Source organism: Heterodontus francisci, chromosome 34, assembly GCF_036365525.1.
Source record: "Heterodontus francisci isolate sHetFra1 chromosome 34, sHetFra1.hap1, whole genome shotgun sequence".
Lineage (NCBI taxonomy): Eukaryota > Metazoa > Chordata > Chondrichthyes > Heterodontiformes > Heterodontidae > Heterodontus > Heterodontus francisci.
In genome coordinates this window covers 16441016-16465556 of record NC_090404.1, presented here as the reverse complement: position 1 = coordinate 16465556, position 24541 = coordinate 16441016, and the positions used below count along the sequence as shown (strand labels likewise).

The following is a 24541-nucleotide window of genomic DNA, read 5'->3' as shown; positions in this document are numbered from 1 at the left end:
GGCATAATTCTCGTGAATCTGCACTACACCCGCCTCCTGAGGTGTGGTGCCCGGAACTAGACGCCGTTCTCCATGTGCAGTCTCAGCAGAGTTTAAAGATCAGCACATTAGTCATGGAAGTTCTCACTATTCAGGCTCCCTAATAAGCCCAGGTGAGCCCAGTCTGTTGACACGGGAGTAAACCTAGGAGACATGAATCCGATAAGTTAGGTCGATATGACTTTTACTGTTGGCAGCTTTTTCTTCCCAGCTTTTTTTGGACGACACCACCTGCAAGTTCCCCTCCAAGCCACACACCATCCTGACTTGGAACTATATCGCCGTTCCTTCACTGTCGCTGGGTCAAAATCCTGGCACTCCCTAACGGCACGGTGGGTGTACCTGCTCCACATGGACTGCAGCGGTTCAAGGAGGCAGCGCACCACCACCTCAAGGGCAATGAGAGACGGGCAATAAATGCTGGCTCAGCCAGCGACGCCCACATCCCATGAGAGAATTAAAAAAAACATTGGGCGAAACTTTTTTTATTTAAACCGAGGCCCAACTTGTTGAGTTCCGGGTGGTGGGGGAAGGATTTGGAGGTGGATTGGAGAGCCAGTCATTGGCCATTTTGTTACCTATTGCGTGACACCAGTTTGCACTCCCAGACTTTCCCTAGATTCTCCTTAGCGTTTGCTTAATGCAAAATCCTTGTCTTTCGCACCCCATGCAACAGAAGTGGGGCTGTATGCTGATGATTGCACAATGTTCACCATTCGCGCTTCCTCAGATACTGAAGCAGTCCATGTCCAGATGTCGCAAGACCTGGACAAGATCCAGGCTTGGACTGATAAGTGGCAAGTAACATTTGCGCCACACAAGTGCCAGGCAATGACCATCTCCAACAAGAGAGAATCTAACCATCTCCCCTTGCCGTTCAGTGGCATTACCATCACTGGATCCCCCACTATCAACATCCTGGGGGGGGGTTACCATTGACCAGAAACTGAACTGGAGCAGCCACATAAATACTGTGGCTACAAGAGCAGGTCAGAGGCTGGGAATTCTGCGGCAAGTAACTCACCTCCTGTCTCCCCAAAGCCCGTCCACCATCGACAAGGCACAAGTCAGGAGTGTGATGGAATACTGTCCGCTTGCCTGGATGGGTGCAGCTCCAACAACACTCAAGAAGCTCGACACCATCCAGGACAAAGCAGCCTGCTTGATTGGCACACCATCCACAAACATTCACTCCCTCCATCACCGACGCACAGTGACAGCAGTATGTACTATCTACAAGATGCACTGCAGCAACGCACCAAGGCTCCTTAGACAGCACCTTCCAAACCCGCGACCTCTACCACCTAGAAGGACAAGGGCAGCAGATGCATGGGAACATCACCACGTGCAAGTTCCCCTCCAAGTCACACCATCCTGACTTGGATCTGTATCGCCGTTCCTTCATTGTGGCTGGGTCAAAATCCTGGAATTCCCTTCCTAACAGCACTGTGGATGTACCTACACCCCAAGGACTGCAGTGGTTCACGAAGGCAGCTCACCACCACCTTCTCAAGGGCAATTAGGGCCTAGTCAGCGATGCCCACAACCCCAAAAGAATTTTTTAAAAATTGAGGCATTTGAACATGATAAACTTTCAGATGGAGTTGTTTCTGGACTGAGAGTGAGGGCAGGGGTGATGGGTGAACAGGACATGTAGTGAGTTCGGATACGGGCATTTTGGATCAACTCCAGTTAATGTCGGACAGAAAGGCTGGTCAGGAACGTGTTGGAATAGTCGAGTTGAGGTAACAAGCGTGGATGAGGGCTCGAACAGCCGATGGACTGAGGCTGGGAAAGGAGGTGAGGCGTGATCTGGGGGGAGGTTGGCGGCCTTCGTGATGGAGAGGATGCTGGGTGGGGGGGGGGTGGTTGGAAGCTCAGCTCGGGGCCAAATAGGACGCGGAGGTTGTGAACAATCTGGTTCAACCTCAAGACAGCAGCCAGGGGATAACAGTTTTGATCTTCCCAATGTTGAATTGGAGTTTCATGCAGAACTGGTCTACCAGACTAAGTCCTGGAATGGGCGGGTTGTCTTATGAGGAAAGGTTGGACAGGCTGGGCTTGTATCCGCTGGAGTTTAGAAGAGTAAGAGTCGACTTGATTGCAACATACAAGATCCTGAGGGGTCTTGACAGGGTGGATGTGGAAAGGATGTTTCCCCTTGTGGGAGAATCTAGAACTAGGGGTCACTGTTTAAAAATAAGGGGTCGTCCATTTAAGACAAGAGATGAGGAGAAATTTTTTCTGAGGGTTGTGAGTCTTTGGAACTCTTCCTCAAAAGGCGGTGGAAGCAAATAAGGCAGAGGTCGATAGATTCTTGATAAGCAAGGGGGTGAAAGGTTATCGGGGGTAGGTGGGAATGTGGAGTTGAGGTTACAATCAGATCAGCCATGATCTTATTGAATGGCGGAGCAGGCTCGAGTGGCCTATTCCTGCTCCTGATTTGTATGTTGGACCAGCAGTCTGTCAATACGGGGCAATGAAAAGAGGCAGAGCTGAATGTCGTCAGTGGAAGCTGCCTCCGTTTTTTTTGTTCTGAAAACGTCTGCAAGAGGCAACAAGGAAGATGGCGGGCGGGGTTGCAAGGAAGAAGCTGTGGGGAAGCTCCAGAGATAACGGGGCAGGGATCGGAAGAGAAGCCACTGCTGGAGATGCTCTGGCTATGATAGGTTAAGAGCAAAACCAAATGAGGGTAATCCCACTCAAGTGGACAAGAGGCATTGGAGGTGTAGGGTGTGGTCGGCCGTAACAAAGGCTGCAGATAGGACGAGCAGGGATAGCGTGCCATGGCCTCTGTAATAGATCTGTTAAGCCCATTTCAGTGCTATTGGGGTGGGGTGAGGGGGGGGGTGGGGTTCAAACGTGGAATTGCAGGAAAGATGGGCATAGATTTCGGAGGTGACGTCATGTTCAAGGACTGGGGAGGTTAGAGATGGGATGGTAGGTTGCAAGGGCAAGAGTCAAGGGTGAGTTTTTTTTCGAAGGATGAAGGCGGCATATTTGAAAAGGAAAGGGGAGGGTACCTGAGGAGAGGGAACCATTGACAACATCAGTTAACATGGGGGCCAGGAAGGAAGTTTTTTGGGGGGGGGGGGGCGGGGACAGCAATTTAGCGGCAATGCGGTTGGGAGAGCCGCTCCTGGATCTCTCAGACAATGAGCTGGGAGGGGGCACGAGGGAAAATGGGAGAGAGATTGGAATAAGGCACTGGTTCAGGGCTAAGGTGGGGGGGGATCTTTGGGAGTGTTTTGTTGGCTCAGCTGTGATCTAATAGGATAGTGGTAAGGGCTCAAGGGGCCGAATGGCCTCTTTCTGTTCCTATGAATGGGAAGAAGCAGCAGAGGTGGCTAAAGGGATGCCCCCAGTGTGCAGTGAAGGCCGGGATGCTCCTGGCATTTGTTGCTGGAGGGGAGGGGTGGGGGGTGCATTCCGGGAGTAAGTTGGTAGCGGAGCAAAGAAGCCGACGGTTACCTGTGTTTTTTCAGGATGCACCTCGAGCACTGGGCGGACTTGCATTTATATAGCGCCCTTTCACGACCTCAGCACCTCCCAAGCCATTGAAGTATTTTCGAAGTGTAGTCTCTGTTGTGTAGGAAATGCGGCAGTCAGTACACGCACAGCAAGCTCCCACAAACAGCAATGTGATAATGACCAGGTAATCTGTTCTTGTGATGTTGACTGAGCGACCAAATATTGGCCAGGAACTGGGGCAATAACTCCCCAGCTCTTCGAAACAGTGTCATGGTATCTTCTGTGTTCACCTTAACCAAAGATGGCACCTCTGACAGTGCAGCACTGCCCTGGTGTGTCAGCTTAGGTTTCTTGGTCCTTGGGGGCCCAAGCTGTTCACAATGTATATCAATGATTTGGATGTGGGGACCAAATGTAGTATTTCCAAGTTTGCGGATGACACAAAACTAGGTGGGAATGTGTGTTGAGGAAGTTGCAAAGCGGCTTCAAGAGGATTTGGACAGACTTAGTGAGTGGGCAAGAATGTGGCAGATGGAATATAATGTAGAAAAATGTGAGGTTATCCACTTTGGTAGGAGGAATAGATGTGCAGAGTATTTCATAAATGGTAAGAAATTAGAAAGTGTAGATGTACAAAGGGATCTGGGTGTCCTTGTCAGTAAGTCACTGAAAGCTAACATGCAGGTGCAGCTAAGGCTAATTAAGAAGACTAATGGTATGTTAGTCTTTATCGCAATAGGATTTGAGTACAGGAATAGTGAAGTCTTGTTTTAATTGTATAGAACCTTGGTATGCTGTGTGCAGTTTTGGTCCCTTTATCTTAGGAAGGATATTATTGCCATAGAGGGAGTGCAATGAAAATTCACCAGACTTGTTCCCGGACGGCAGGACTGTCCTTTGAAGAGAGACTGGGGAAACTGGGCCTGTATTCTTTAGATTGAAGAATGAGAGGTGATCTCATTGAAACCTACAAAATACTTAAAGGGGATAGACAGGGTAGATGCAGCTAAGATGTTTTCCCTGGTTGGGGAGTCTAGAACCAGGGGACACAATTTCAAAATAAGGGGGAAGCCACTTAGGACCGAGATGAGGAGAAATTTCTTTACTCAGAGGGTTGTGAATCTTTGGAATTCTCTACCCCAGAGGGCTGTGGAAGTTCAGTCATTGAGTATGTTTAAAGTAGAGATTGACAGATTTCTAAATACCAATGACATAAGGGGAGATGGGGATAGTGTGGGAGAAAGAAATTGAAGTGGATGATCGGCCATGATTGTATTGAATGGCGGGGCAGGCACGATGGGCTGAATGGCCTACTCCTGCTCCTATCTTCTTTGTGCTCAAGTCTCTGGAGGGTCTCTAACCACAACGTGCTGACTCCAAGGCAAGAGTACTACCAACTGCACAAGGCCCAATAGTGCTCGATGGACGTGAGAAGCAAAACCGGGCAGATGGTGATGTAGTGGTAATGTCACTGAACTAGTAATCCAGAGGCCCAGGCTAATGTTCTGGGGTCACGGGTTCAAATCCCACCACGGCAGCTGGTGGAATTTAAATTTGATTAATGTAAAAAAAAAATCTGGAATTGAAAGCGAGTCTCAGCAATGGTGCCATGAAACGATCATCGATTGTCGTGAAAAATCCATCTGGTTCACTGATGCCCTTTAGGGAAGGAAATCTGCCATCCTCACCCGGTCTGGCCTACATGTGACTCCAGACCCACAGCAATATGGTATTAACTGTCCTCTGAAACGACCGAGCAAGCCACTCAGTTGTCAAGAGCAATGAGGGATGTTCAATGAATGGTGGCCGAGCCAGTGTGGCCCACATCCCATGAAACAGTAAAGAAAAACCATATAGAATGGTAGTCAACATAAAAGGAAACCCAAAGATCTTATACTGGCATGTAAATAGTAAGCAAGTAGTAAAATGAGAAGTGGGGCCTATTGGGGACAGAGAGGGTAATATATGATTAAAGGCTCAGGGCAAGGCTAATATACTTAATGAGTACTTTGTATCAGTGTTCGCTAAGGAAATGGACACTGCCTAAATATCAGTAGAAGTAGAGGCAGTGGATAGGATACAAATTTAGATGGGGGTGGGGGAGGGTGTGGAAGTACTAAAAAGGCTGGCTATGCTTAGGGTAGATAAGTCACCTGATCCAAATGGCTTGCATCCCAGGTTGCTATAGGAAGTGAGGATGGAGATAGTGGAAGGACTTGTGATGATCTTCCAGTCTTCCCTGGGTATGGGGGAGGTGCCAGAGGATTGGAGAGTGGAAAATGTGACACCCTTATTCAAGAAAGGGTGCAAAGACAACTACTGGTCAGTTAGTTTGACATCGTTGGTGGGTAAGGTTTTAGAAACAATAATCAGGGAAAATATGAATGGGCACTTAGAGAGGTTTGGGTTAATTAAGGATAGCCAGCATGGATTTGTAAAAGGCAGATCATGCTTGACTAATAGAATTTTTTGACAAAGTAACAGAGAAGGTTGAAAGGAATGCAGTGGATTTTAAGAAAGCATTTGATACAAGTACCACATAAATGGCTGGTCAAGAAAATTGAGTCTCAGGAAATCGGAAGGTCAGTGTCCAATTGGATATAAAATTGTCTTAAGGACTGAAAACAGAGTCGCAGTAAACGATTGCTTTTCAGACGAGAGGATGGTAGACAGTGGTGTTCCCCAAGGGGCAGTGCTGGGACTACTGCTTTTTGTTTTGCTATATATAAATGACTTGTAACTTGGAATACAGAGTAGAATCTCAAAATTTGCTGATGACACCAAACTTGGAGGTGTGGCAAACAGTGAGGATGTTATGGACCGTCTGCAACAGGACACAGATAGGCTAGCAGAATGGACAGAGGTGGCAGATGGAATTTAATACTCAGAAGTGTGAGGTGATGCATTTTGGCAGAAGGAATAGGGAAAGGCAATATATACTCAATGGCACAGTTCTAAAGAGTGTGCAGGAACAGAGGGACCTGGGGGTGCATCGATCTTTGACGGTGGCTGGACATATTGAGAGAATGCTTAGTAAAGCATATGGGATCTTGGGCTTCATAAATAGAGGCATTGAGAACAAAAGCAGGGAAGTTATCCTGAACCTTTATAAAGCTCTGGTTCGGCCCCAACTAGAGTATTGCATCCAGTTCTGGTCACCACGCTTCAGGAAGGACGTGAGGCTCCTTGAGACGGTGCAGAGCTGATTTACCAGAATGGTTCCAGGGATGGAGGATTTTAGTTACAAAGTTAGGTTGGAAAAGCTGAGTTTGTTTTCCTCAGATCAAAGGAGATTTAATAGAAGTTTACAAGATTATGATGGGTTTAGATAAGTTACAGGGAAGAACTGTTCCCATTAACAAATGGTACAAGGAGACCCGGGTTCAATTCCGGGTACTGCCTGTGTGGAGTTTGCAAGTTCTCCCTGTGTCTGCGTGGGTTTCCTCCGGGTGCTCCGGTTTCCTCCCACAAGCCAAAGACTTGCAGGTTGATAGGTAAATTGGCCATTAGAAATTGCCCCTAGTATAGGTAGGTGGTAGGGAAAATATAGGGACAGGTGGGGATGTGGTAGGAATATGGGATTAGTGTAGGATTAGTATAAGTGGGTGGTTGATGGTCGGCACAGACTCGGTGGGCCGAAGGGCCTGTTTCAGTGCTGTATCTCTAAACTAAACTAAACTAAGGAGTACAGAACACAGACTGAAAGTTTTTGGCAAAAGATGCAGGGGGGAATATGAGAAAGCACTTTTTACACAGCGGGTAGTGATGACCTGGAACTCGCTGCCCACAAGGGTGGTGGAAGTGAAGATGATCAATGACTTCAAGAGGAAGTTGGTTGGCCACCTGAAAGAAATAGATGTGCAGGGCTACGGGGATCGAGGCAGGGAGTGGGGGGGACTGGCTGCATAATTTCCGTGGAGAGCCGGCATGGGCTCGATGGGTCGAATGGCCTCCCTCTGGGCTGTAAATGGCTGAGTCATCTCCTTCACCAAGATGGTGGTGGGCTTCCCTCACCGTCCATCCCTTTACCAAGATGGCGACACAAAACTGCGGTGTCACCCGTCCATTCCTTTACCACGATGGCGACACAAAGCTGTAGTCCCACCCGTCCATTCCTTTACTAAGATGGCGACACAAAAGCTGTAGTCCCACCCGTCCATTCCTTTACTAAGATGGCGACACAAAAGCTGTGGTCCCACCCGTCCATTCCTTTACCAAGATGGCGACACAAAAGCTGTGGTCCGACCCGTCCATCCCTTTGCCAAGATGGTCGCGACGCAGCGCACCAGGCTGATCACGTGCTCCAGCAGCCGCGGCGCCGGGGCGAATAAGCGGACGGACCGACTTCCAGCGGACGATTGGGTGGTCGGACCATATCCGGTATCCTCTTTCTCGCTGCCGGCACCAACGTGACCACCGTCACCAAAGTTCGTTTTCGCGGAGAATGTAAATGAAAATAAGAGAATTGGATTAAAACTGCAGTCAAAGGGAAGCGGCGGTGGGGCAGCTGGCAGTTTACAGTTGGAGGTTTTTTTGAGCTCCATGGGGCTGAAGAAGGAGGGGGATCGGACTGGGCCCAACTCTGGGGCCGGGCCTGGGGATAATCAGCCCCAACGGGTGGCCGGCTCCACCGTGGGCTATTTCCGGAGGGTAGGCGATGCCCTGGAGCAAGGGTTCGAGGAGAAGGAAGAAAAAGGTGAGTGTGTGAGGAGGGGGGGGAGGGGCTACACTTGGCCTCAGTGCCCCTGGGTGGGGTGGGGTGGGAGGAGAGTTCAGAGTGGGTGTGATCAGGCAGGGTTGCTGCTCCAGTGACTCCTGCTTTGGAAGTCCTGCAAAGGACGTGGACAAGATCCAGGCTGGACTGTGATGCCTACCATGGCCAAATATCCCCCCTTCCCCCCCAACACTGCACCAGTGAAGAACCTGGGTGGTCGGCATGCTTGTGATCCGTTTCCCCACGAGGAGGTCGGTAGTAAATTAAGAAACAGATTCTACGAAGGGGGTGGGAATGTAAGGTCTGTCAGTGGATGGATTAAGAGGGGCTGAATGGCCTTCCTCTGGCATAATTACCTTGTGATTGACTTATGTATTTCTAACTATCTGTATTTATCTATCTATATTGTTTTGGCCAAATGAGGAGGAGGGGGGGTCACAGTCGCCCCTCTTGCCCTTCCTCTTATTTGACCACAACAAGGTTTATTCCTTTTCTTTTTAAAACAGTAGTTGTGCTTACCCCCTCCGTGAGTGTTTTACCTGTAGTTTGATCGTGAAAGAACCATTCGGACAGGTTTTCTTGAGTTTAAACAAGAAAGAGGTAAGTTTATTACGCTCAACAAGCTAAACCCGATCTAAAATGATAAAAAATACGGGACACATTCGCACACATGTTAACATGAGAATCGCACACACACGTAAATAGGTTATAATGTGGAAAGTAGGTTTTTTGGTTGGATTAAAGTCCAGAATAAATAAAAGTTAAATCCACAGTCGTGAGGTTGGATGATCCGGTGGTCTTCTGGCTGGAGTTGTATTCTTGAAGTCTTTGGCTGGTCAGTGTGCACTTTGTGGTTGGCCTGCTTTGCTCAGGGCTTTCTTGGAGGCAGATTTGTAGGTGACTCTTTTCCCCTGGTCTCTGGCTGTAGCAGTCTGTAGACTTGGAGGGTCCATGGTTGCAGAAGGTTTTCAAACTTGATGTTTTCTGGAGAGAAAGAAAGGGAGGTACACCGCCTTCTCTGCTGCTGCAGTTTCAGTTACTGTTTGTATCTTGTCTGTGTAACAAAACTCCCAGTTTTTTTCAGAGATGGACAGTCAGATGACTGCCCCCAGGTATTCTCTGGAACCTTCTAATGAGATACAGGGTTCAGAATTAGCTCCACAGGCCCCAGGATGCCACTTGGAGGGGTTTGCTCTTTCAAAGTCGATGTGTCAGGATTGCCTTGACTGTCGTGCTAATGAAGCAATCCTAGGTAATTCAGTTACTTAGAGCAAGCCATTGTTCTGGGTCCAGGGTCTCGGACTCCTGTTGGTTGGGCTTTGGAATGTGCAAAGGTGTTTCAGATGCAAATTGCAGTGGCCATCTTGGCTGCCAGTTTCTTCAAAGTTAATTTTAGGGTTTTCCCCAATTAAAAATCTAATGTAAGTTTCCAACCCAAGAATTAATATTTCTCATTTGACGTATGGGATTTTCTTGACAATATGCAGATACAGGTAAGCAGATAACCCAGCCCTCGACTGCCAGAGCTCCTGAGAGGTGGGAGCCCCTTCCCCTTTGACTCCTCAGCAAACCCCTGCCTGACCTCGGCTCGCTTCTAACCTCTGACCCCACCTTTTTTTTTTTGCCTTCCCAGATCTCTTCATCGCCAACGTCTTGGAAGAAGTGTGGGGTCAGGAACTGAACCTGTGCACCCACGCCTCGGTCAGCATAGTCCTGGAACGGCTCCTAGGGCACTGTGGCGGCCCGCATCTGCGCCGCTTCCTGGGCGCCCTCCGGCCCCACTATGCCCAGCTCAGCTGCCACCGCTGCGGGGCCCACGTCGTGCAGACGGCGCTGCTGCAGGCAGCCAGGCTCGGGGGCCAGCTGCAGGCCGTGGAAGAGGAGACGTCCGACGGTGGGAGTCTGGAGGCGCTGATCCGGGAGCTGAGCGCCAGCATCCGGGAGAGGCTTCTGGACTGCGCGCGGGACGCCCAAGGGAGCTTCGTACTTCGGACGCTGCTGCAGGTCCTTGGGGGAACGGTCCTGAGCACGGAGGACAGGAAGAGAAACCCTCGCCAAAAGGCTGCTCGCGGTGAGTCCCACAGCCTCTGCCCTCTTTAAAACATGAAAGCAAAATACTGTGGATGCTCGAAATGTGAAATAAAAACAGAAGCGTGCTGGAAATACTCAGCGGGTCTGGCAGCACCTGCGGAGAGGGAAGCAAGAGTTAACGTTTCAGATCGATGATCCTTCATTCAGCTGCAAATTCTAGAGATGCAAAATCCTGAGGGTTACTGTGGGCCAGAAACTGAACTGGAGTAGCCATATAAATACCATGGCTACAAGAGCAGGTCAGAGGCTAGCAATGCTGCGTCGAGTAACTCACCTCCTGACTCCCCAAAGCCTGTCCTCCATCTACAAGGCACAAGTCAGGAGTGTGATGGAATACTCTCCACTTGCCTGGATGGGTGCAGCTCCAACAACACTCAAGAAGCTCGACACCATCCAGGACAAAGCAGCCAGCTTGATTGGCACCTCATCTACAAACATTCACTCCCTCCACCACCAATGCACAGTGGCAGCAGTGTGTACCATCTACAAGATGCCCTGCAGCAACTCACCAAGGATCCTTAGACAGCACCTTCCAAACCCACGACCTCTGCACTTAGAAGGACAAGGGCAGCAAACACATGGGAACACCACCACCTGCAAGTTCCCCTCCCAAGTCTCACACCATCCTGACTGTCGCTCGGTCAAAATTGTGGAACTCCCTTCCTAACAGCACTGTGGGTGTAGCTACACCCCAGGGTTCAAGAAGGCAGCTCACCACCACCTTCTCAAGGGCAGTTAGGGACGGGCAGCAAATGCTGGCCTGGCCAGTGATGCCCGCATCCTATGAATGAATAATTTGAAAAAAAGGTTTTAAGCAAGCACAGAGATAAGGAAAGTGAGGGAGGAGAATAAAAGGGAAGGTCTCTGAGCGGGCAGCAACGCACGAGAGATTAAATAACGAAAGGGAGGATGGTACAAGGCAGAAGGGGATGGTAACGGTGTAAGTAAAGGAACAAATGATGGGTCTGCAGGAGGTGTAAATGGCAGTAGCAGAATCATTACCAACAGCAGAGGCTCTGTTCTGAAATTGTTGAGCTGGATGTTGAGTCTGGAAGGCTTTGCAACGTTACATGGAACGATGAGGGGCTGTTCCTCGAGCTTATGTTGAGCTTCAGTGGAACAGTGTAGGAGTCTGGGTGCAATGCAGTCAGAGTGGGAGCGGAGCGGTGAATTAAAATGACAGGCATCTGGGAGCTCAGGGTCACACTTACGGACTGAGCGGAGGGGGTTCCACAAAAACAGTCGCCCAGCCTGTGTTTGGGCTTCCAGTGTAGAGGAGACTGCATCGTGAACAGCAAACACAGTGTACTGAATTGAAAGGGGTCTCCTGTAAATCGCTGTTTCACTTGGGAGGAGTGTTTGAGGGTCTTGGTAGGTGGGAAAGGAGGAGGTAAAAGGGCAGGTATTGTGAAGGATCATCAACCTGAAACGTTAACTCTTGTTTCTCTCTCCACAGATGCCGCCAGACCTGCTGAGTATTTTCAGCATCTACTGTTTTTATGTCAGTTCTTTAACATGTTGTTTTCTCTTCAATCAGTCGTGAGACAGTTGCCACTTAATTCCAATAACAGCATTTATGTATGTAGTGTCCCAAGCTGCTTCACAGAAGCATTAGAAACCAAATAGGACACAGGCTGAATCTAATCGAGGTGTTCGGGTGGTTTATATATAGAATAACAGATACCCGGGAGTGAGTTACAGACTGGAATCTAATCGAGGGGTTCGGGTGGTTTATATATAGAATAACAGATACCTGGGAGTGAGTTACAGACTGGAATCTAATCGAGGGGTTCGGGTAGTTTATATATAGAATAACAGATACCCGGGAGTGAGTTACAGACTGGAATCTAATCGAGGGGTTCGGGTGGTTTATATATAGAATAACAGATACCCGGGAGTCAGTTACAGACTGGAATCTAATCGAGGGGTTCGGGTGGTTTATATATAGAATAACAGATACCCGGGAGTGAGTTACAGACTGGAATCTAATCGAGGGGTTCGGGTGGTTTATATATAGAATAACAGATACCCGGGAGTGAGTTACAGACTGGAATCTAATCGAGGGGTTCGGGTAGTTTATATATAGAATAACAGATACCCGGGAGTGAGTTACAAACTGGAATCTAATCGAGGGGTTTGGGTGGTTTATATATAGAATAACAGATACCCGGGAGTGAGTTACAGACTGGAATCTAATCGAGGGGTTCGGGTAGTTTATATATAGAATAACAGATACCCGGGAGTGAGTTACAGACTGGAATCTAATCGAGGGGTTCGGGTAGTTTATATATAGAATAACAGATACCCGGGAGTGGGTTACAGACTGGAATCTAATTGAGGGGTTCGGGTAGTTTATATATAGAATAACAGATACCCGGGAGTGAGTTACAGACTGGAATCTAATCGAGGGGTTCGGGTAGTTTATATATAGAATAACAGATACCCGGGAGTGAGTTACAGACTGGAATCTAATCGAGGGGTTCGGGTAGTTTATATATAGAATAACAGATACCCGGGAGTGAGTTACAAACTGGAATCTAATCGAGGGGTTCAGGTGGTTTATATATAGAATAACAGATACCTTGGAGTGAGTTACAGACTGGAATCTAATCGAAGGGTTCGGGTAGTTTATATATAGAATAACAGATACCCGGGAGTGAGTTACAGACTGGAATCTAATCGAGGGGTTCAGGTGGTTTATATATAGAATAACTGATACCTGGGAGTGAGGTACAGACTGGAATCTAATCGAGGGGTTCGGGTGGTTTATATATAGAATAACAGATACCTGGGAGTGAGGTACAGACTGGAATCTAATCGAGGGGTTCGGGTGGTTTATATATAGAATAATAGATACCCAGGAGTGAGTTACAGACTGGAATGTAATCGAGGGGTTCGGGTGGTTTATATATAGAATAATAGATACCCGGGAGTGAGTTACAGACTGGAATCTAATCGAGGGGTTCAGGTGGTTTATATATAGAATAATAGATACCCGGGAGTGAATTACTGGATGGAACCAAAAGAGATATTAGGTCAGAATACCAGAAGCTTGATGAAAGGTGTGTCATAAAGGGACAGTGAGGTTGAAGGAGGGTATTCCACAACTTTAGGTCCTAGGCTCCTGAAGGCCCTACCACCATGGTGGAGGGATTAAAATCAGGGATGCTCAGGCCAGAATTAGAGGAGTGCAGAGATCTGGAAGGGTTGTGAGGCTGGAGGATGTTAGAGAGATAGAGATGGGGCGAGGCCACAGAGGGATTTGAAAACAAGGATGAGAATTTTTAAATTCTCACCAGGAGCCAGTGTAGGGGTCTCTTGCTGTTGCTTAGGAACAGGCTTGTACCTCGTGCACACACGTCCCAGAGAATATTAAAACTGCCCTCTGTCTTAAAGGCACACAGACCCCCCCCACCCCCCACCTTTAGTTTTTAAAGAGCGAAGAAAAAACACTTCCATGACGATATATAAACCACCTGAACCCCTCGATTAGATTCCAGCCTGTAACTCACTCTGTATCATCTCGTATTGTCTACATAAACCACCCGAAACCCTCCCGTGTGTCTCATAGCGACAGGTGTTGATTCCTTTCAGGGGCCAAGCGTGATATCCAAGTTGGAAATGCGACAGAGTTTGACGTTCCGGAAGGATTCTTGGAGGAGCTGCACGATTTGGCAAAGCTGCTGGAGGCGAACGTGAAAGGTTAGGCCCCACGATTATCACCAGACCCAGGAATACGGTTTCAAGCCGTGGTGATTGTGCACTGGCCCTCAGAGTCTTTGAGAGACACTGAAATAAGGAATCAGATCTGGTGGAGGCCATTTGGCCCTTTGACTGTGTTCTGCCATTCAGTAAGATCATGGCTGATCATCTACCTCAATTCCTGCGCTATCCCCGTATCCCTGAATTCCTCTAGCACCCTGAGGGATGCTGAGGCCGCAGGTCAAAAAGCTGCAATCTTACAGTAACACCACCCCCCCCCCCCCCAGCCCCCCAACCATTTCCCGGGTGTCTTGCTTTTTCTGAGCTTCCGCGTGTATGCATGAAAAGGAATACTTCTCCCCGTTTTCTCTCGGCAGTGTTTGTGACCCATCCCATCGCCAGTCCGGTGTTGCAAGTTGCTCTCCGGGTCCTGAGCCAGAAGCTGCCGGCCGTCTCCGGCGAGCTGTGCGGTGCCGTCATCAAGTATCTGGGGTCGCTGGGGCAGGCGGAGGGATGCAGGTAACTTTTTCTGTAACTGTTTCTTACACACACACTCCACCACCCTGCCCCCTCCCCCCCACTCCACCTCACCACCACCCACCTCACCTCCCACACACGCAGACACACACACACACTCCTGCTGCTAAAATACCCAGCGGGGTCACAGAATTGTTTCAGCGCAGAAGGAGGCCATTCAGCCCGTCACGTCCACACTGGCTCTCCTAATGAGCGTTTCACTTCTAGCTTCTCCTCATAACCCTGCACATTCTTCCTTTTCATATTAACGTCTAATTCCCTTTTGAATGCTCCAGTTGAACCTGCCTCCACCACGTTCTCAGGCAGCGCATTCCAGACCTTAAACCACTCGCTGCGTGAAAAAGTTTTTCCTCATGTCGCTTTTGCTTCTCCTACCTTTAAATCTGTGCCCTCTCATTCTCGATCCTTTCACGAGTGGGAACAGTTTCTCCCTATCTACTCTGTCCAGACCCCTCATGATTTTGAATACCTCGATCAAATCACCTCTCAGTCTTCTCTCCTCCAAGGAAAACAGTCCTAACTTCTCCAATCTATCTTCATAACTGAAATTCCTCATCCCTGGAACCATTCTTGTAAATCTTTTCTGTACTCTCTCCAATGCCTTTACATCCTTCCTAAAGTGCGGTGCCCAGAATTGGACGCAATACTCCAACTGAGGACGAACTAGTGTCTTATACAAGTTCAACATAACCTCCTTGCTCTTGTACTCTGTGCCCCTATTAATAAAGCCCAGGATACTGTATGCTTTATTAACCACTCTCTCAACCTGTCCTGCCATCTGAAATGACTTATGCACATATACATCACCCAGGTCCCTCTGCTCCTGCGCCCCCTTTAGAATTGTACCCTTTATTCGATATTGTCTCACCATGTGCTTCCTACCAAAATGTATTATTTCACTTTTCTCCGCATTCATCTGCCACCTGTCTGCCCATTCCACCAACTTGTCTATGTCCTTTTGAAGTTCTACACTATCCTCCTCACACTTCACAATACTTCCAAGTTTCGAATCATCTGCATAAAAGCAAAATACTGCGGATGCTGGAAATCTGAAATAAGAGCAAGAAATGCTGGAACCACTCAGCAGGTCTGGCAGCATCTGTGGAGAGAGAAGCAGAGTTAACGTTTCAGGGTCAGTGACTGCAGAAGGGTCACTGACCCCGAAACGTTAACTCTGCTTCTCTTTCCACAGATGCTGCCAGACCTGCTGAGTGGTTCCAGCATTTCTTGCTCTTATTTCGAATCATTTGCAGTTGCTTCCTGTTTCCTACCGTCTGCACCCTGCTTCGGGTTGTAGGAGGTTGAAGAGGGTGTCTGATTCATTATTTCCACGGCCCGAAACACAGTCACTGCCATTCTGTAGATATGTTGTCCAGTGCAAAGCAAGATCCTGCAACTCCCAGTGACAGATTTCAGTGGAGGGGAGGAGTGTTGGGTTCCAGGACACTGGGGAGAGCTTCCAGCTGTGACCACCGGGAACGGTTTAATGTTGCTTTAACGCTCCCGTCTGAAGGATGGCGGTTCAGTGAATAATTAAGCCCCACAGGAAGAACCCCAAGTCCCATCCCCTCCCCCAGTCCGTGCTGAGTGAGCTGACCCTAGCCGGGGGAAGGGCTGTAATTGGTACTGAGCCCCACACACAGCAGGAAGAGCCCAGGACAGTGCCGAGTCAGTCACTCCTGCTCACTATCCAGGGGATTCCTGCTGGAAGGAATGAGATATTAGAGCAAGTGATCAAGAGCTTGATCAACGAGGTGGGTTTTAAGGAGCATCTTAAAGGAGGAGAGAGAGAGGCGGACAGGTTTAGGGAGGGAATTCCAGAGCTCAGGGCCCAGGCAGCTGAAGGCACGGCCGCCAATGGTGGAGCGATTAAAATCGGGGGGATGCACGAGGCGGGAATTAGAGGAGCTCAGAGATCTCGGAGGGTCGTGAGGCTGGCGGAGGTTACAGAGATAGGGAGGGGGCGGGGAGGGGGTGAGGTCACGGAGGGATTTGAAAACAAAGGATGAGAATTTTAAAATCAGGATGTTGACCGGGAGCCAATGTAGGTCAGTGAGCAGAGGGGGTGTTAGGGGAACGGGACTAGGTACGAGTTAGGACAGGGGGCAGCAGAGGTTTGGATGACCTCCAGTTTACGGAGGGTAGAATGTGGGAGAGCGGCCAGGAGTGCGTTCCAGCAGAGGGAGGGGACAGATTTGGACGACGTTGGGGAGGTAGACGGTCTTGGTGATGCCGAGGATTTGCGACCGGGAGCTTATCTCCGGGTCCGATAGAGCCGTAACAGACGGCCCCTTGAGGAGAGGTACCAGAGGCAGAGGGAATCGGGGAATTACAAATCCGCCTCCCAACAAAAACGCTATCCGTCTTTTTTCCTTGTGTTCTCCAAGTCCCCTCCTGGTGTTCCTGAAGGACAAGGTGGGCAGTCGCCTCCTGGAGAACATCATCCAGGCGTCGGATAAGAAGCTCTTCCGGAAGCTCTACAAGTCGCACTTCAGAGGGCAGTTGGTGTCCCTGGCCCTCCACCCCATCGCAAACTACACTGTTCAGCGGCTGCTTGCAGCCAGCCCATCACAGAAGCTGGTGAGTGAGGCCGAGAGGAGAGCCTGTCCGACATCTTGCATTACAAATCTTAACCTCAACGCAGGCGGGCCTCTGCTAAGGGTTAGCCGCGACTCAGCGGGTGGCACTGTCGCCTCCGAGTCAATAGGTTGTGGGTTTCAGACCCCACTCCAGCAGCAGAAATGCAGGTTGACACTCCGGTGCAGTATTGAGGTAGTGCTGGATTTGCTGGAGGCGCCGTCTTTCCGATGAGACCATACGACCGAGGGCCCCGTCCGCCCCCTCAGGCGGCCGTAAAAGATCCCACGGCCGCCATTTTGAATAAGAGCTGGGCTGGGGGGGGAAGGGGGACTTCCTCCTGGTGTCGTGGGGCCAATATTTATCCCTCAATCAACATCGCTAAAACACATTGGTCATTATCACATTGCTGTTTGTGGGAGCTTGCTGTGTACGAATTGACTGCCATGTTTCCTACATTACCACAGTCTTCAAAAGTACTTCATTGGCTGGAAAGCACTTTGGCACATCCTGAGGTCATAAATGGCGCTATATAAATGCAAGTAAGAACATGAGAAATAGGAGCAGGAGTAAACCATTCGGCCCATCGAGCCTGTTCCACCAATTCAATACCATCACGGCTGATCTCTGGCTTCAATTCCGCTTTCCCGCCCACTCCCCATATCCCTTGATTCCCAACAGACCAAAAATCTATCTATCCCAGCCTTAAATGTATTCAACGATGGAGCATCCACAACCCTCTGGGGTAGAGATTTCCAGATTCACAACCCTTTGAGTGAAGTAATTTCTCCTCATCTCAGTCCTGAATGATTGACCCCTTTATCCTGAGACTGTGTCCCCGTGTTCTAGATTCCCTGACCACTGGGAACAATCTCTCAGCTTCTACCTTATCAAGCCCTTTCAGAATCTTGTATGTCTCAATTAGATCACCTCTCATTATTCTAAACTGGAATACAGACCCAATTTACTCAGCCTCTCATCATAGGACCCCCCCCCCCCCCCCACCCCCCCTTCATCCCAGGGACCAATTTAGTAAATCTTCACTGCATTGCCTCCAGTGCAAGTATATCCTTTCTTAAATGTGGAGACCAAAATTGCGCACAGTATTCCAGGTGCAGTCTCACCAAAACCCTGTAAAATTTTAGTAAGGCTTCTTTATTCCTGTACACCAATCCCCTTGCAATAAAGGCCAACATGCCGTTTGCCTTCCTAATTGCTTGCTGTACCTACGTGCTAACTTTCTGTGTTCCTTGTGCGAGCACACCCAAGTCTCTCTCAACATCAGCCCTTAGAAGTTTCGCACCTTTTAAAAAAAAAAAATCTACTTTTCTGTTCTCACGACCAAAGTGAATAACTTCGTACTTCCCCACATTACACTCCATCTGCCATCTCGTTGCCCACTCACTTAACCTGTCTGTATCTCTTTGCAGCCTCTCTGTGTCCTCCCCACAGCTTAGCTTTCCACCTACCTTTTTATCATCAGAAAACTTAGAGACATTACTCTCTGTCTCTTCATCTAAGTCATTAATATAGATTGTAAATAGCTGAGGCCCCAGCACTGATCCTTGCACACGTCACTATTCACTACCTGCCAACTCTGAAATGCTCACTCTTTGCTTCCTGTCTGTTAACCAATCCTCTATCCACGCTAATGTATCACCCCCAAACTCCATGAACCCTTATCTTGCCAATTAACCCTTTATGTGGCACTTTATGGAATGCCGTTTGGAAATCCAGGTATGCGACAATTATACTCTCCCGCCATTGGTGGCACTGCAGCCCCTGTATCACGTCTCCCAGCTCACTGCAGTCCTGTCCTGTCAACACGACTGCTCCACTCCCCCCCACCCCAAGTTGCTGTAGGTTCTGCTACGAGTCTCAAATCAAATTATAACTAGATGTCTTTAGATTGGGGACTGAGTTCCCTCCACAGACTCTGTGTAGATAGACGCATGAGGAAGAAAGGAATAGAAGGACATGTTGAAAAGGCGCGATGGAGTGACATGGGAGGAGGCTCATTGTCAAAGTCACTTATGATGCAGAAGGAGGCCATTCGGTCCATCGAGTGCATGCCGGCTCTCTGCAGAGCATTCCAGTCAGTCCCACTCTCCTGCATGAACCCCGTAGCCCCCGCAAGTTTATTTCCTTCAAGTACCAATCCAACTTCCTCTTGAAGTCCTTGATTGTCTTCGCTTCCACCCCCCTCCTGGGCAGCGAGTTCCAGCTCATTACCGCCCACTGTGTAAAAAAAAAAGTGCTTCCTCACAGTCCCTCTGTCTCTTTCCCAAAGCCTTCAATCTGTGTCCCCTAGTCCTTCTACCATCAGTTAATGGGAACAGTTGCTTAACTTACCGAAGCCTGTCATAATCTTGTCCACCTCTATTAAATCTTCCCTCCATCTCCTTTGTTTTAAGGAGAACAACTGCAACTTTTCGAACCTCACCTTGTAACTAAAATCCTCCATCCCCGGAACCATTCTGGTAAATCTCTGCACCCTCTCAAGGACCCTCACATCCTTCCCAAAGCATGGTGACCAGAAGTGGACACAATACTCCAGTTGGAGCCTAACCAGAGCTTTGTAAAGGTTCAGCATAATTTATTTCATTTGTTCATGGGATGTGGGCGTCGCTGGCTAGGCCAGCATTTATTGCCCGTCCCTAATTGACCTAGAGAATTTGATGGTGAGTTGCCTTCTTGAACTGATGCAGTCCTTGGGGTGTAGGTATAGGTACACCTACATCACTGACGCACAGTGGCAGCAGTGTGTACCGTCTACAAGATGCACTGCAGCAGCTCACCAAGGCTCCTTCAACACCACCTTGCAAACCCGTGACCTCTACCACTGAGCAGGCCAAGGGCAGCAGATGCCGGGGAACACCACCGCCTGCAAGTTCCCCTCCAAGTAGGGGTGGGCAATAAATGCTGGTCCTAGCCAGCGACGCCCATATCCCGCGAAAGAATCAAATAAAAAGTGCCATTGGGATCCAGGCTGAGCTCCACGAACCTGTCTTGTGGGATGAGCTGGGCCTCGTCCAATCTACTGACCTCTTTCTCTCTGAATTTTCTTAGTTTTCAAAACTATTCGATGAGCTTTGCCCTGCCCTGGAGGACATTTTGGCACAGGGACACATGGGGATCATTACTGAGCTGGTCGCAGCCTGCGTGAAGCACAAAGAGAAGCAGCAGGCTATGCTGATGAGACTGTACCAGGTAAGGGCACAACCTGCTGTCCCCTGGGTGGGGGTGGAGACCTTGCTGGACTTATTAGGCACCAGCTCCCTTCCCGTCCCACCCCAGGTAGTCAGATTTAAATTTTACAACCCCAGCTGTTGCCAGGATATTCGACTGCATGGGGCCTCGTGAATGAACCCTGATCCCGTCCTTCCCTGGCACAGGTGTGCGCTGGAGTCACGAGGGGCAGATTTTCCTCTCTTTTCTGCCCCCCCCCCCCCCCCCCCCCCCTCCAAGGGATGAGCAGCTGCCCAGGCCATCTTGCCAGCCTGAAACCCACTCATTTGTTAACCTCTTCCTCTGGAATGGGGTGTGGGCATCGCTGGCAAGGCCAGTATTTGCTGCCCGTCCCTAATTTCCCTGGGTGTCTTGCTCAGCCATTTCAGAGGGCAGTTAAGAGTCAACCGCATTGCTGTGGGTCTGGAGTTACATGTAGGCCAGACCAGGTGAAGACAGCAGATTTCCTTCCCTAAAGGACGTTAGTGAGCCAGATGGGGTTTTACGACAGTCGCTGATAGTTTTGTGGCACAGATTATCAATTATTTGAATTTAAATTCCACCAGCTGCCGTGATGGGATTTGAACCGGGCTCCCCTGGGCTTTAGGCTGGGTGGCTAGTTCAGTGACATTACTGCTGCACCATCTCCTCCACTTGGCTCTGCTTTCTGCTCTTCAGGCTTTCCACTGCTACGAGCCTGCCTCACGGAGGCTGGCCTGCGTGCCTCTCGTCGTCTCTCTCCTGACCTACGAGGTTTTCTACAACCTGGACGGGGAGGACTCGACTACAGAGTACCAGGTAAATCGGGGACGGAGAGAGCGTCCTGGCACGCTGACCTGCAGGAACTGCGCCCCCCCCCGCCCCAGCCCCGAGGCTCGTGCACGCCACGCTCGGCAACCAATCACGCATCCCGTTGAAGAAACTTCTCACCAGCTTGTTAATCTGGTTCTCTCTGCCTCCCCTCCTCCTTTTTATCCTCCTCGCACTGCCACCAGTATCGGCAGAAAAACCTGCCCGCGTTGACCTTCAAAGGGGCAACCTTTTTGCTTCTTGTTTGAGGGCTCCAGAGGGTGAAAGGTCAGAGTTTGACCCATGACCTTGTTCTATTGCAGCAAGACCAGCGATGAAGGATAGCACTGGAGCCTACTGTTTGCACACTTTATACGCTTTTATTTACAGAGGTGCACATTGCAAGCATGCATCTCCTTACCCGACAACCATATTTTGTCTGTTCCTATGTATGGGGCACAAGTGCATCCCCAGTTAATGCTCACGGCCTGCTGACAATTAATATACAATTAACAGACCTCACCCAGACTCCTCCCTACAAAACATCAGGGCACGAAGTGACTGTCAGACCCTCTGCCTAGGTCTGGATTTGACCCCAGGTCCCAGAAGGTGAAAAGTCAGAGTTTGACCCGCGACCTCACCCAGTCCCCAATCAGAGAGAGAGAGGTGACCTTCCGACCCTCTGGGCCTTCCTCTGACCCCAGGTCCCGGAGGGTGAAAGGTCAGAGTTTGTCCCACTCAGTGCCCCTTGCGCTGTCCTGTCCGAGTCTCCCGCTAACCCGCTTTGTCTCTCCCGACTGCCCAGCCCTCCGAGGAGAAGCGCCTGGAGGCTGTCAGTTACCACGGCTCGCTGCTGATGCAGCACCTCCTCCACTTCGACGAGCCCGCCGCGGTGGTACGCAGCATGGCGGCCGTGTCGCAGGGTGACCACGTCAGGCTGGCCTGTGACCAGGCGGGGAGTCACGTCTACGACGCCTTGTTAACCAGCAGCACCGTGTCAGGCAAGCAAAGGAGGAAGATCATCAGGAAGCTCACGGTGAGGAGGAACCCCCAGGAGGAGTGGGCTATGATAATAAATGGGTCAGAGGGGGTTAAGGAGGGTCCCGATCGAGGGTATAAAATATTAAATAGGACAGAGGGGGTTAAGGAGGGACCCGATCGAGGGTGTAAAATATTAAATGGGACAGAGGGGGTTAAGGAGGGTCCCGATCGAGGGTGTAAAATATTAAATGGGACAGAGGGGGTTAAGGAGGGACCCGATCGAGGGTGTAAAATATTAAATGGGACAGAGGGGGTTAAGGAGGGTCCCGATCGAGGGTGTAAAATATTAAATGGGACAGAGGGGGTTAAGGAGGGTCCCGATCGAGGGTGTAAAATATTAAATGGGACAGAGGGGGTTAAGGAGGGTCCCGATCGAGGGTGTAAAATATTAAATGGGTCAGAGGGGGTTAAGGAGGGTCCCGATCGAGGGTGTAAAATATTAAATGGGACAGAGGGGGTTAAGGAGGGTCCCGATCGAGGGTGTAAAATATTAAATGGGACAGAGGGGGTTAAGGAGGGTCCCGATCGAGGGTGTAAAATATTAAATGGGTCAGAGGGGGTTAAGGAGGGTCCCGATCGAGGGTGTAAAATATTAAATGGGACAGAGGGGGTTAAGGAGGGACCCAATCGAGGGATAGGAGGCAGCGGTTGAGTGAAGGTGAGCTCGCTGCAGTGGTTGGGTGACTGTGGAAGGTTCGGTCCCTGGCGTTCAATGCCCTAACCTCAGATGTGTGCCTCTGTTTTTTTTCCGCAGGGCCAGTTTGCCCAGTTGGCCTGTGACAAATATGGCAGCCGAGTCCTGGACCAGATCTGGAAATCTGTGCCGATCGGAATGAAACGGAGCATTGCCGAGGAGCTCGGTGAGCAAATTTCCACCTTCTGAGCTTAGTTTTCGCTCTTGAGAGCGGTGCTTTTTTTTTTCCCCTCTCCCCGCTTTGTGGTGTCCCTCAGACTGTGGCAGTGACTCGAGGCTTGGAAAGGTTGGGCAGTGACCCCTCCCTGGGCCTCTAAATGAAGTGTGATCACGGGGAGGGGAGATGTAGAGGGACCAGCTGGGCGGTGGGGGACAGACAGGAGGGGGGACCTGCTTCGAGGATCGGCAGTGGGGGAGAGAGAGGAAGAGGAACCTGCTGGGAGGGCGGGGAAAGAGGAGGGACCTGCTGGGAGAGACCCTGGAATGGAGGTGAGGAAGGACCTGGGCTGAATGGTGGGAGGGCGTGAGAGGACAGACCTGGTGAGGTGCGGGGTGGGCAGCGGGATACGGAGAGCTGGTTTGACGATCCCAGCTTGGGGTCGGGGCAGGGGGCTGTGGGGTGCCCACAGAGGGAAGAATGGCTTTGGAGCCCCCAAACTAGGGAATGGATCCTGTCTCCTTTATCCCGGTCCAGTGCCCCCACCCTCTCCTCCACCAAGAGCTGTCTGAATCTCTCAGCTGGCCCCACCTCACCTCGCCTTTGTGTTGCTTTCCAGCTGGCAGAGAGCGCGAGCTGCAGAGTGACCCGATTGGCTGTTGGATCGCGCGGAACTTCGCCCTGGCGCACTTTCAGAAGCGCCGGCGGCTGTGGGACGAGTATCAGGTGGCGGAGAGCAAGCGGAGGAAGATGTTCGCAGAGCTGCTGGAGGACTGATGGAGGGGTGGTGGAAAGGCCGAGGGAGGGAGCTCAGCGAGCATCGCCCTCCTGAGTCGGCCCGCAGGAGCCCGTGCCGCCATCTTTGCGCCCTCGATAGACCCGACCTGTCGCCACCGGATTTAAACGCGTCGTTCAGAAGAGGCGGAATTTTAATCCCGCCTTCACTCCGCGCGTGGGGGCTCCTTCACGTCACGTTTCCCAGTGTCAAAGGCAGCAGCAACTGATGAGAGAGAGAGAGACAGTCATTTCCTGCCGGTGTCTTCAGACCAATAGAAACCCGGCCTCTCCCCGAGGGCAGGATCCCAAGGATTTACCAGCAGCCGCCAACCTACGCCGACGTGGCCTGGCGATTAATCTCTAGCTGACCTTGTTCAGACCGCGTCCCCGCTCACAGGGCCTGGCCAGTGGACTCAAAGGGGCAGGCCTGGCTAAACGCAGCTCCACCTTCACAGCTAAACATGACCGTGGTGCAGACTTCTCCCGAGCAATGCCACTGGAGGTCAGTCTCCAATGCAGCCCCTCCCCAGGATCTGCACTGGAATTAAAGGGGCGGTGTCCTCTCCACATTGACAGTTTAACACTGCACGTGCTGAAATATCGCAGGATTTGTTCCAGGGTTTTGGTTATAAAATATCACCCAGCTGAGGCCGCGTTCCATCGGGAATGTTTTATTATCTGATCAGAGTGGGTAAATTGTACAATAAAGGTTTTCATTGATATA

General features: G+C 50.2%; 1 protein-coding gene across 2 annotated transcripts; it reads left to right on the top strand.

Annotated features, from left to right (window-relative positions):
• Positions 1 to 7858: 7858 nt before the first annotated feature.
• On the top strand, positions 7859 to 24541 carry LOC137349113 (nucleolar protein 9-like). Of its 2 annotated transcripts, XM_068014467.1 has the most exons (10): positions 7859 to 8206; positions 9858 to 10295; positions 13910 to 14017; positions 14395 to 14536; positions 16942 to 17134; positions 20201 to 20341; positions 21038 to 21157; positions 21954 to 22184; positions 22944 to 23049; positions 23660 to 24541. In XM_068014467.1, exons 1-10 carry the CDS (start codon positions 8053 to 8055, stop codon positions 23815 to 23817), a joined length of 1791 nt encoding a protein of 596 aa, XP_067870568.1. In that variant the 5' UTR covers positions 7859 to 8052; the 3' UTR covers positions 23818 to 24541. The 2 variants fall into 2 exon arrangements, with proteins under 2 accessions (XP_067870568.1, XP_067870569.1); XM_068014468.1 differs by lacking the exon at positions 13910 to 14017.